Genomic DNA, 12,704 nt, shown 5'->3' with positions numbered 1-12,704 from the left:
GGAAGGGTTTGTGAGAGACAGACTGAATCAAAGGACAAATAACTACAAGTCCTTAATTCCATTTTTTTTAACAGGAAATAATAGGGAAAGAAGCATATTTATTAAAAATGCTCTATACCTTCTTCTGCAGAAGTAAGATGTTAAAATAGGCCATTTGCTTAATTTCCAAATGAGCAAGTAATTCACGTGCTGGCTCTACTTCATGTAACTGCTAGAAATTTTAAATTGGTACTATATTAAAGACACCACAACTCAAGAGAAAATACATTAATTGCAGTACAAGAAATGACAAACTCACTCTAATGGAAATGTCTACTATCAAAACCATTTCTTTATGTAAGAATTCAGTAAATCTGTCTTACTTTAGTGAGAGATGATTTGAAATAAAAATCAGATGGTCAGGAAGAGAAACAACAAAGTAAAAAACAATTCAACTCAGATTCTATTCTTATTCCTATTTACAAGTCTTTTGTTTCAGAATCATCTTTCACAATTACTTCATACGTTCAGACTTTTTTCTGAAAATCACATTTGAAAAATATTTAAAATATATGCTCCTAGAACATTCTGGATCATCATGCAGGTATTTTCTTAGTTACGAAACACACGGTTATTTAAGCTGTAACTGTTAACACATAAAATAACATGCCACTGTGAAGAAAAAATGGAAAAGTAATGTATTACATTAATTAGTAAAAGAAAAAGATGATCAAGCAGAATGAAGTGGAACGCAAAATAAGTGGAGTGATACGCATCTAGAATACAAAGTCCTCTCCATTGCTAATCAGATTAATCATTTTTCATATAATCTTGAGAAAGTACATAAAAATAAATTATTACTAGGTAAAGGCTATTTTAGACGTATATTCAGAAGGAAAAAAAAATTCCTCACAACTCTGAAAAAAAATGTTAAACATAAAGATATCCATTCATTCATTCATTTGTTCATCCACCAAATACTCTTTGAAGGCTTACTATGTGCTTGGCCTTGTGTTAAGGCACAGGAAATTGCAGAGTCCCTGCTGCTGCATCTTAAAAGGTCATACGTGGAGGACAACAATCAAAAAGCAGGTTGTCAGTATATTACAGTGTATAAGGGACAGGACTCTGTCTTTCCAGTTCAAGAGGGCAAAACAGGCAGAGAGTAGGTCTTTAGAGGCCTGAAGAGGCTTATGTACCTCCTCAGACTCTACTGAATTAAAATAGGATTGTACAATCAATTAAGCCCATATCTATGAAGAGAAGAGGGTAAGAAGACAATAGCAGGTGAGTTTGAACACAAGAAAATGAAAAATCTCAAAAATTTTTTAGACCAAGTGTTGGCAAACCTTTCCTTGTAAAGGCCTAAATAGTAGATAGTTTAGGCTTTGCACACCATACAGTGTGGCAACTATTCAGCTCTGCTGGTCTCTGTTTCAACTGCTCAACTCTGTCGCTATAGCACAAAAGCAGCCATGGAAAATGTGTAAACAAAGAGCATGACTATTCCAATAAAACTTCATTTACAAAAACAAGAAGCTAGCCTGATTTGGCCTGCAGGCTATAGTTTGCCAACTCCTGGTCTAGAAATGTTCTGACATTTCTCATCTCAAAACAAATGACATCTCAAAACGTTCGTTCTGGATGACAGACAGTGGATGGGAATAGGTTGATGGAAAAACATAAGGCAGCCAATAAACCCTAAGAGGGCCACAAAGAGGATGGAAGCTATTCAATAGGGCAGTAACTGCTTAGACTCAAGCTGCTACAGGCAAAGTCAGAAATGGGGCTGAAAAAAGATGAAAATGCAGGTCCACGCATGGGACAAACTGTACCAGTCTACATGCCCCCCTTACCACTATTCCTCTCTCTAGCAGTTAGAGGTACAGGCTGCCAGAATTTACACCCATCCCCCAACACCCACACAAAAATAAATAAATAAAAATAAAAAATAAAACCAGTAGGGTTCCTCTCTAAAACAAGTATATAAACCAACCAAATGAAAAGAAAATAGAGCAAACTTTAAAAAGTAATAAATTAAGAAAGCTAAGGCTTCTACCTTATTCTGAAATTTTAGGGATCTGTCCCCATAAAGTAAAGGCTACCAGTAAATCCACCTAGCCCTGTCCTACTCCACGCAGTGGTAAGAATTCCCACTGATGAGAAAGAACCAGCTCAAACACAGTTCTAATCACTCAGGAGAAACTCACAACAGCTATGTAGGTCTTCTATTTTCAATATGAATAGATAATGAAAAATCACCATACATATGAGGAAAACTTAAGAGGGTGAAAATAAAAAGCTGATCTCAGAGGATATAGAATAATTTGAGCTAAAAAAGAAAAATGTAATATTATATAAAACCCTGTAACAGGAGAGTGTAGACAAAAACCAGAACATGAAAGTGCTCTTAAATGTAAAGATATGATTTTTAAAAATATAAAGTTAAATTTAAAAAATGGGAAAAAAAGGAAGTCTCCCAAAAGGTACAAGCAAAAAGATAAAAATATGGAAAACATCAGAGGAAAATATGAGACATAAAGGACCAACTTAAGAGACTAAACACGTGAATAAGGGAAAATCAAAAGAAAAAAAAGAGAATACAGAAAATACAACGCTGGAACTCATCAAAGAAATACTAGTATCAGCCATAGCTGAGAAACACAAGACCCTTCAGATTGAAATTCAGAGTCTCAAACTATCAAATACACTTAATGAAAAATAAATCACACCTACACATATCAACATAGAATTTTGGAACATAAAGGAAAGAAAATAATAAAAGCTTTCAGTGAGAGAGAGACAGAAACACAAAACACAAAGAGAAAGAGAGAGACAAATTCACCTGCAAGAGAATAAATAGAACACTGAAAGTTTCAAAGTTCCAAAGAAAATAATTTTTAATCTACACCTCTACTCACCACTAAATTGTCATTCAAGTAAAAGAGCAGAATAAAGACATTTTCATACTGACATGAATTCAAAACATTTACTTCTCATCACCCTTTCTCAGGAAATAACTTGAATAGAAACAGACCAAGAAATTGCCTCCACGCTGCTGGAAGTGCTTTTCATCACAAGCTCTTACTTACTATTTAATGTGTTACTGTGAGATGTACTACCTTGATAAAAACATAAACGCAAGGCTCTGAAGTTAGCCTGCCTAGTTTAAAAAATGTGATCAGTAGTTCAAGATCAGTGGTTCAGAGGATGCTCTATCTCTTCCTCCTCCCAGAGTTCCCCACAGAGAGGGCACAGTGGGAGAAGCAGACAAGGCATGCTTTGGGAACACTGAGGGTTATCTAATACAGCACAGATGACCAGGAAAGGCATCTCTTCCAAACTTATCAACTGCAAGAGCTTCCTATTCCTACCTCCAAGCTACAGTATATCCTTTCTGATCTGTGAATAATTAACTTTGTTAGGAATGAGAGTTAATGTTCTTGATTTCCTCCAATAGCTGTGAAGCATGAAAGGTTAAGAGCTTACTGGCTCTGGGATAAGACAGTCTGGGTTCTAATACTTAACAGATGTGTGATATATAAGGCAAGTTATTTATCTCTCTGAGCTTCAGTTATTTGATGTGTAGAACGGATATTGTGAAGAATTCATGAGAAAATGCATATGAAGCATCTACACAGCATATGATATGTGTTTACACAGCATATACACACAATTAAGAAATCTTAGCTATTGCTATTACTTTAAGGTAATTATAACTATGATGAATACAATAAGGAGAAGTATAGGATGTTACATCTAACCTGATCTGGAGATGAGAAAAAGCTTCACAGGAGAAACATTGTTTAAATTGTCTCATTCCAATTTTAGACCATGGGGGAAGAAACACAGAGAGGGATTGGGGGAAAAAAAACCAACCAAGTAGCAGCATGGACAAGAACCAGAAACAAGAGAATAAACAGTGGGCCTGCCTTACCAACTCATGAGTGGGAGACACAGAAAGCAGTATGGTTGCCACATGAAAGGTGGCCCAGGAGAACACAGGTTTTCATCAATCAGACATCCACACCTCCTGGGTAGAGGAAGGGATATAGAAATGCTGGAAATATGGAGGGAAGTTTCTCTCATTGTGGATTATGACAAGAGAAGAAAAAGGGTTTCTCCAATATTCAAATTTTAAAAATTAAGGTTTGTCAGTCCAACATATATTGGACAACTAAAAAAGCAAAATGCACTTGGCTGGGTGCAATATACAGCTGCCACAAAAATGACTCGGACTCTATTCTCATCTGTAGGAACTTATAATCTGACGGGACAAGAGCAAAAACAGAATCTAAGTTGGAAGAATGTTATCTGTAGGAACTTATAATCTGACGGGACAAGAGCAAAAATAGAATCTAAGTTGGAAGAATGTGCATTAGTCTTATTACAATACACTAATTCAAGAAATCATCAATGGATATTAATAGCATATAAAGGCATAAAAGCATATACAAAAAGGCAAACTGGAAACTCTATAAATGAGGCATAAAGGAAAGGAAAAGGAAGTTAGTTCAGCTTGAACAATTTAGAAAAAGGTATTGAACAATGAAGTGAAGACCAGAGTAAAAAATTAACAGGACCATTAACTAAATGCCTGGGTATCAGTTTTTATTCTGTTGTCTAGATATTGTATCTTAGCCCCCAAAATCTCCCATGTCATCTTCTTGTGACATGTACTGAGCAATGGTGCTTCTAGAGTTATCCTCTCAAAATATATCATGCTGTACAAACAGCTAGCAACTCAGAAAATACTTCTAAAGTGTTTATAAATTCATGTAAATAATATATAAATAATAATATATTGTCATCTCATTAATATAGTATATAACAATATTATTAATATAGAAATACTGACACATAAGCTAAATTAAGGAGAATGAAAAATTTTTTCCTTAAACATTACATACAAAAATATTGTCTGATAAAAGATAACTTTTAATTGAATTATTTAAAACAAGGTTTTAAATTTTTAAAACAAAAAAGGTATTGTGATACTTTTATAAGATTGCACTTAAGATTTCATTGTATCTGAAACAAGGATATTTTGAAAACAATTGTATGATTACTTACATTCATAAAGAGTAAAAGAAACTACCACTTGAATTACCTATTATACAATTAAGACTTTCCCTGTTATTTAAATACACATTGTTTGACATTTTAATTAGGAAAACACAGAAAGGAACCAATGGTTCTCAAAGTTTTCCTGGATCAGCGGCATCAATATTACCTGGAAACTTGTTAAAGGTGCACATTCTCAGGTTACACCCCAGACTCACCAAATCAGATATTCTGGGGATGGAGCCCAGCAATCTATGTTTAACAAGTCCTCTAGGTGATTATTATCCATGCTAAAATTTTAGAATTAATGGCTTAGATGATCATAAAAGATCAATAAAGCATGGTCCTTCTTTCTTCTCGACAGGCCCTCATCCCTTGGTTCTCAAGACCTCCTCTTTGCCCAGTTTTTCTCCCGCCTCTCTACCATTGATTCACGACCTCCTTCACTGGCTTCTCCTGCTGTCTGCCCCTCCAATATATCCACATCCATTGCTGTTTCCTAGGTTTCTGTGCTCACCTGCTACCCAAAAAGGAAAGTTAATAATCATCCTTTCCCTCTGCCTCTTTTCTGTTTATTTACACTTACAACATCACATTGTTGTAAATTTTTTCTTTTGAATGTTATTTCCCATGTTGTGCTCCTTAAGTACAAAGACTATGTCTTCTTCATGACTGTATCTCAAAGAGCTAGCAAAGTGCCTGGAACAAGGTAGCAGCTTAAAACAAACAAACAAAAGAATCTGTTGGATTGAAAATGAATGAGTGCAATACACAAGGCAGAAATGGTTTCCTTAGTGTAGAAATTAAAACATATAATTTCCTTATTATAGAAAAATGAGCAATGAGGCAAGGTGCAGTAGTTCACACCTGTAATCCTAGCACTTTGGGAGGCCAAGGCGGGAAGATCACTTGAAGCCAGGGGTTGAGAACAGCCTGGGCAACATAGCCCTGGGCAACCCCTTCTCTACAAAAAAGTACAAAAATTAGCCAGGTGTGGTGGCGTATGCCTGTAGTCCCAGCTATGAAGGATCACTTGAGCCCAGCATTTGAGGGTGCAGTGAGCTATAATCACAGCCCTGCACTCCAGCTCGGGCAACAGAGTGAGACCCCATCTCTTAAAAAAAAAAAAAAAAGGGAAGAAAGGAGGGAGGGAGGAAGGAAGAAGGGGCAATAGATATGAATAAGTAGAGTTCACAAATAACAGAAATGTCTTTTAAGCATATGACAAGATGCTTAAACTCACTCATAATTAAATACATTTTTGAATGAGATGCAATTTCTAACATATCAGAGTGGCAAGCATCTGAAGCTAGACAATACACAGTGTTGCTGAGAGACTGGGAAAAAGAGATACACTCAAATATTGTTGGTGAATGGGTAAACTAACAGAACCTCTTTAGTAAGCTTTTTAGTAACCTCATATAGAATGTCCATCAAAACTGTAAATGTTGATCCAGCTGGAGGAAGCATTTTTAGGAGTATACCTTATAGCTATATTTATATACAAAGATATTTATTTCTTCAAGGATATTTGCTGTGGAAATTTGAAGTATCAAATGACTCAAAACAATGTAAATATTCAAAAATAGAGGATGTATAAAATAAATTGTGGCACATCTATACGATAGGACCATGAAAAAGAATGAGATCTGTACATACTAAGATATGTAATATATTACGATAGTTTAAGTGTACCCTTGAGATAGTGGAAGTAAAAAAAAAAAAAAAAAAGCCAGATAAAGAACAGTACACATGGTGTGAGAAAATTTTTGAAATAAATAAAAACAACAAAAAACAGGGGAGAAGAGATACACATATTAAATATACTTGTGAAAGCATACTAATATTTCCAAAAGAAAATAGGAGAAACTGAGTAGTTTTCTCTGAGGAAGGAGACTTGGGAGTCAAGGGGTTCCGCTTACATCTTGGGTTTTTAAAATCATTTTCATGCATTATCTTCTAATTTAAAATATTCAATAACAAAATAAAATAATGCCCCACTGAAAAGAATGTGCCAATGAAGAAGTGGATCTCTTCCCTCCCATTTCTGTGTTCTCTCCACCACATAAGCTGCATCTCTGCCATACTATGCCAAAATATTCCTTAGATGTACATATTCTAGTTTCATTTGAAATCTTGATTCATGTGCTAGTGTGTATTTTTCCAGCTACTAAAGTAACCATTTTGTTGTTGTAAGGTCTGTAGTTATTACAAGCATGGACTTTGGCAACCTACCTCCTATTCCCCAGACCTATCACACCTGCTGAGGTAAGAGCTGACTCCAGGAGAGAGAACCTTGAATACCAAGGCTGTTTCAGCGAGGAGACACATTCCCTAAAATTTCTCTGCCTCTCTGTCTCTGCCTCAGCAGGAAATCATCAGGCTGACAGGATTTTCTCTTTACAAGAGCGAGTGTTCTGATTAGTCCTCTGTACTAGCAGAAAGCCTCCCTGAGCCTCTCTAATAGATTCAGGTACCACCTGGGGCAAGGAAGCCCCATTAACATTCTTTTGTTTAAACTCTCCTAGTTATCTGCCAAGTAAATATTACTTGAAAAGGACATTTTGAGTATGCCTTTAATGTTCTAAAATGTGTTTCCTAACTACTCAATAATTAGTTCCTTCATCTTCCCAGGCACCAAAAATTTATCTTATTTACACAATTGTACTTCTCCCTTTGTAAGAAGAGGCATTGCCTGTGTCAGTTTATAATCTTCGGGTACCTCTATGCAATAACAACAGGGGATAAAATAGTACATTTTACTAAGTCGGAGACCCCTGAGAGAATGGTTTCCTTGAAGTTCTATTTTATGAATATGTACAAACTGAAGATAAATACATCCTAGGGAGAGAAAGTGATAGGCCTAAAAGTCTACAGGGAGGAGGTGGAGGATAATGGCAGCACCTAATCTGAGCCCTAAATGAGAAGAAAGTTAAATTATCATACCCAGCATTGTTTCTTAATTGCAACTCCAGCAAAGACATGATGATGGTGGAGGCTGAAATTACAATGACCAGATTCTGTTCATGGAGTAAGGTTTTACTCAAAACTGTGTCCTACTTTTAAATACTGTTAAAAAACAATGTCTGCTACATTGATCAGTAATCCTTATACGAGAATCTGTTGTTACTATCTTCTGAATTTAGTACCAGGAGCTCATTTCTAGCATTGTTATAAGGGCAAGTATTCTTTTCTCAAACAACGAGAACAGTGGAATACATTATTTCTTCAATTTCCTTATGCGTACCAAGAAGTTAAGAGCTGCATTGGATGTTTGCATTTACGTATGATAAAATATGTCCCCCCTCCTCAATTTTGTTTTAGTCTTATATTTTGTTTGCTTTGATTCTAATGTGTATATGCCTTTTAGACTAAAAAACATGACTACCTCTAGTTTCTTTTGAACTGGATAAGGCAGAAAATATAAAAAACTACTTAGACATGGCTGATTGTATTCTTTTTCCCAATTATCTGCTCCACTCACTCCAGACTCCAATTCTCTGTGAGAGCATTATACCTCCCTGTCCACTTCTCTCCCTCAACTACAGTGCTTCCTGGAATAGAAACATACTTCTCCCCTCCATTATCAAACTTGACTTGCTTTGGCCATGACATGTCAGAGGAAGTAGAGGGTCGTTTGAGCCCAGGAGTTTGAGGTTGCAGAGCCATGATGATGCCACTGCACTCTACCCAGGGCAACTGAGCAAGACTCTGTCTCAAAAAAAAAAAAAAAAAAGTCAAAACATGGTTCGGCTCTTGCTATTCTCCCCATGTTCCATATTGATGCTATTCTTTCAACCTGCACCTCAGAATAAAGAGACACATGGAGCAAAGCTACAGATGATCAGGAGACAATATGTATCATGGGTGAAAAATAAAATCTTGTGACTGAAAGTCACTGATACATCAGGGTTGTTTGTTCCTTCAACATAATCTAGCAAAAGCTGACCGCATCAAACTATACCTTGACTAGTGTGTTCAGGCACTAAAAACTACCAAGTCTAGAAGGCTAAGGAGGATGACAAGGATTCCGAAAGGTGTGGAATTTCTATCACTGAGGACTTATGAATTAAGCACATTGAGCCTGAAAAAATGGATTAGAGGGTGGGGGTATGAGGAAAGGAAGGACAGGATAACTACCACCATGTATCTGAAAAGTGACCACATGGAAGAATAGGAGAAAAAAAAGCACAGACTTACTCTTTTTTGCTCTTAAGGGCAGAAACAAGACTAACAGACAGAATACAGAGAGAGATTTTGATTTACTGTAGGGAAGAGATTTCTACCGATTAGATCAGTCTAATGGTAGAATGAGTAGTCCTGCAAATTAATATGATTCCGGTGACTGTGAGTCATAAAACAAAGGCTAGATGGTCATCACATATTAGAGGCATTATGGAAAGAAAACCTATTTTGTGGGAGTTCATACCAAATGATCTCTCAGCACCCTTCCAATTCTGATTCAATAAATTCTAAAGAGTAATTCATGATACTATGTTCAGTTAGCTTTCTTGGATAAAAAAGAAAAGCTAATTTCCCTGGCAATAATTAGTCACAGGATAGCTTTTTAGAATCTTTCATTTTTCTGTTTGTCATGAAAATGTATACCTTTTCTTTTCCTCTCAATTCATTGTTAACTATTTTTGCTCTAAAGAAAACAGGACTCCTAAAAAAGCATTCTGTACATTTTATCCTATTCATTAATGGAATTTCTAAATTATCCTAAACAACACAGACCATTTTATCAGAGCTCAAATTAATCAAACTAGGCAATAGGTAAATACCATCTTCCAAAGTAGAATACAGAGATTTTTACAGAAAACCACTAAAATTCATGATTGGTATAGATGAAAATTAATGTGAGATGACATCACCTTATTTGTCAAATATACAGACCTATTTGTGAGATATAAGATGTTGAAATATTGGCATTAAAAATTCACATCATCATCAAACCTGAATATTTAAAATGGCATTTCTTCATGTGGTTTGCCTTCTACTAAATCATCAATAAAGGTCTTATCTGTAATGAGAACAAAACTTCCTATGATATGAACATTTAGTTTATAGAACCCTTGTGTCTGAAAATACCAGAGAATCACTACTCACTCTGCCTGACAGGAAGATTATAAAGATCTATGAAACAATTAAGTAGAAAAATATTGTGTACATGTGAAACTGTTACTACCATCATCCTACATGTACTTCTAACTTCCCTAGAGAATTTTTCAGCACATTTTAATTAACTGAAATGTTTTAGAAAAATTGGAAAATACAAAGAGTTAACACATAAATAACTGAAAAAGAGAAATTGACATTAATATTAGTATTATACTATTTGGAACATTTAAGATGAGAAGCACTGACATATGATAATCTTAAATCCCTCACTGTGAAGGACACTATCATATAATGGAAACCCCAAGTAAAAATCATTCAGTAACAAAATACACTAATTTAACTGCTATAATGTTTTGTTTTTTTTTTAAAAAAAAGGTATAGCTACTTACCAACAAGTCTTATTACATTCAATGTTGTATTTGTTAAAATAGGTGCATTCACTTTATTTAGACTGTAATCTGATTTCTTCCTACTTTTTAGGGTTTCTCGAGAAACACTTAATATGGAAAAATAAAACAGAATTGCAATTAGAGTTGTCAAATAATAAACCAGTAAGTTATTTAGCTTAGGCTCTATCCTTCATTCACTAATTATTTACTGAAAATCTTCCTATTTGTCAGGTAGGGACATAGAGATTAACCTCTTCTCCTTACAGAATTTACAGTCCAGATGGAAGAGTAATAAGTAAAGAAGTAATGTACCATAATGCATTTCTTTGATTCTAAGATGTTATTAACCGTTGTAAAAAGCTATATCACTTTAAAAAATCAGATTTTCCAGGGAAATTATACATCTAGGTGTAAACATACCATGTTTCCTGATTTCAGAAATTTATAAACATGAAAAATTCCCTCCTTAAAATCTGAATTAAGTATAAGATATGATGGCAGTGTTTGGGGTTGAGGGGTAGCATTAAATCAAAAGAAAAGTAGAAGTTCTATGGCAAGTGCAGGAAAAAAGGGGCAGCATGTAACAGAGTCAGAGGTCAGAGAGAATAAAGGGTGCTCAGAGAAGTACAAGGAGGTCACTATGCTAGCATGTAGAACAAGTGGGCAGAGGAAAAGTGACAAGGAAAGAGGTAAATAAAGGCTAGATCACTGAAAGCAATTAAACTTAAGGAGTATGAACCTTATCTTGAATGCAGTGGTGAGCCACTAAAAAAATTAACCAGGAAGATGGCATGATTAAATTTGTATCTAAGAAAAAAATCTAGATTTGTATCTAAGAATGGATTGGAATGGGGCAAGACTGTAGACAAGAGGCCAAGGTGATGGAGCTGATTTAACAATCTGGCACAGAGATAGTTTTGGCATGAACTAGAATGGTAGTGGTGAAATATGAGAAAATTGATAAATCCAAGAGACACTTAGAAGTTGGAATTGATAGTAACTATTAACTGACTGGCTTCAGTTACTAATTCACATAATTCAAACTTCTTAGGGGTAAGTTAGACAGTAGTTTAAGAGGCTGCAGTAACCCTACCAAAAATGGAGGTATATATACATGTACTGGCAGACACTATTTTACTTGTTCATTTCAATTCAAATAGAGCTTCCTTTTTGGCCAAAATATACCTAATGAAGACCATCAACAAAATAGTTCTATTTAGTTCACAGTAGATCATAACTGTAGATATTTAAATATACACAAAAACCAACAGAAACAAATTTTCCCAATTAAAATATCCTCAACTACATGAATTACTTACTTGTAAGGACAGAATTGTTTCAGTCAGGGTTTCAAATTAATCAAGTATTGTCTAGGAACCCTGAGGTTAGAGGGTAGGGAAGAGTATACTTAAACCTATCATTCAGAAGAAAGTATATTTTTGGTCGCTAAATGTCTGATAGTCATGCATTTAATTCCGTTCAGCATACCAGAATCAGTGCCATTTAATTGGAAGAAGGTGACAAAAAAAGTCTAATATAATTATTAATATCATAGTTCTGAATGGTTCAGTTTAGCGTAAAACAAAGCTCAACCACTAATAGGAAACCTTAATAGAAGTTTCAAATAGTGAACACAAATGACATTGGAAAAATAAGTGTAGACTTTCTGTATTTACTAGATTGACTCAAGAACGCTGCATACAAAACAAATTATCACTTTCCTCCTTGAGGTTTTCTGATATATGTAAAGCATAAATTGCCCCCAAAGTCAGCATTCATTTTATAAAGCTAAAGTTTTTTTTCCTTGTGAAAAACTGTTCATCTCTAAATTAAAAGCTCATTGATTACACCCAATATTTTCATCAGTTAATAAAGTAATTTTTAAAAGATTTGAAAACATAACTATTTAACTTTGTGACACCATAAAAAAGGAATTAGAATGTTGCTGCAAAAAGCATGTCAAATAAGCTGTAAAAATCAAAAGAAAAGCTACTTTAAAACTGCTCTTTTATAGCCATTTAAAAATTTTTAAATGGCCAAACCAATGATTTTTTTTTGTACACAATAAAAATCCAAACTCACAGTTAAATGAACTGATTTGTAAAATGCCAATAAAGGTTTTGCTAAGTAGAACTTTTCATACAACTATTT

The 12,704-nt window shown here is 34.8% G+C and overlaps 1 protein-coding gene across 1 annotated transcript in view; it reads right to left on the bottom strand.

Moving 5' to 3' along the window:
- CCDC132 (coiled-coil domain containing 132) overlaps positions 1 to 12,704 on the bottom strand; it is a 139,247-nt gene that overhangs the window by 50,731 nt on the left and 75,812 nt on the right. The window contains exons 17-18 of the mRNA XM_012647392.1: positions 10,974 to 10,981; positions 10,554 to 10,660 (exon numbers count right to left, since the gene is read on the bottom strand). Coding sequence (XP_012502846.1) covers positions 10,554 to 10,660; positions 10,974 to 10,981 — 115 coding nt within the window. The remainder of the gene's footprint in view (positions 1 to 10,553; positions 10,661 to 10,973; positions 10,982 to 12,704) is intronic.

The sequence above is a fragment of the Propithecus coquereli genome, unplaced genomic scaffold (genome assembly GCF_000956105.1).
Source record: "Propithecus coquereli isolate 6110/MARCELLA unplaced genomic scaffold, Pcoq_1.0 Scaffold108, whole genome shotgun sequence".
Classification (NCBI taxonomy): Eukaryota; Metazoa; Chordata; class Mammalia; order Primates; family Indriidae; genus Propithecus; species Propithecus coquereli.
The sequence above is the reverse complement of the archived record's forward strand: the minus strand, read 5'-3'. Positions and strand labels throughout refer to the sequence as shown.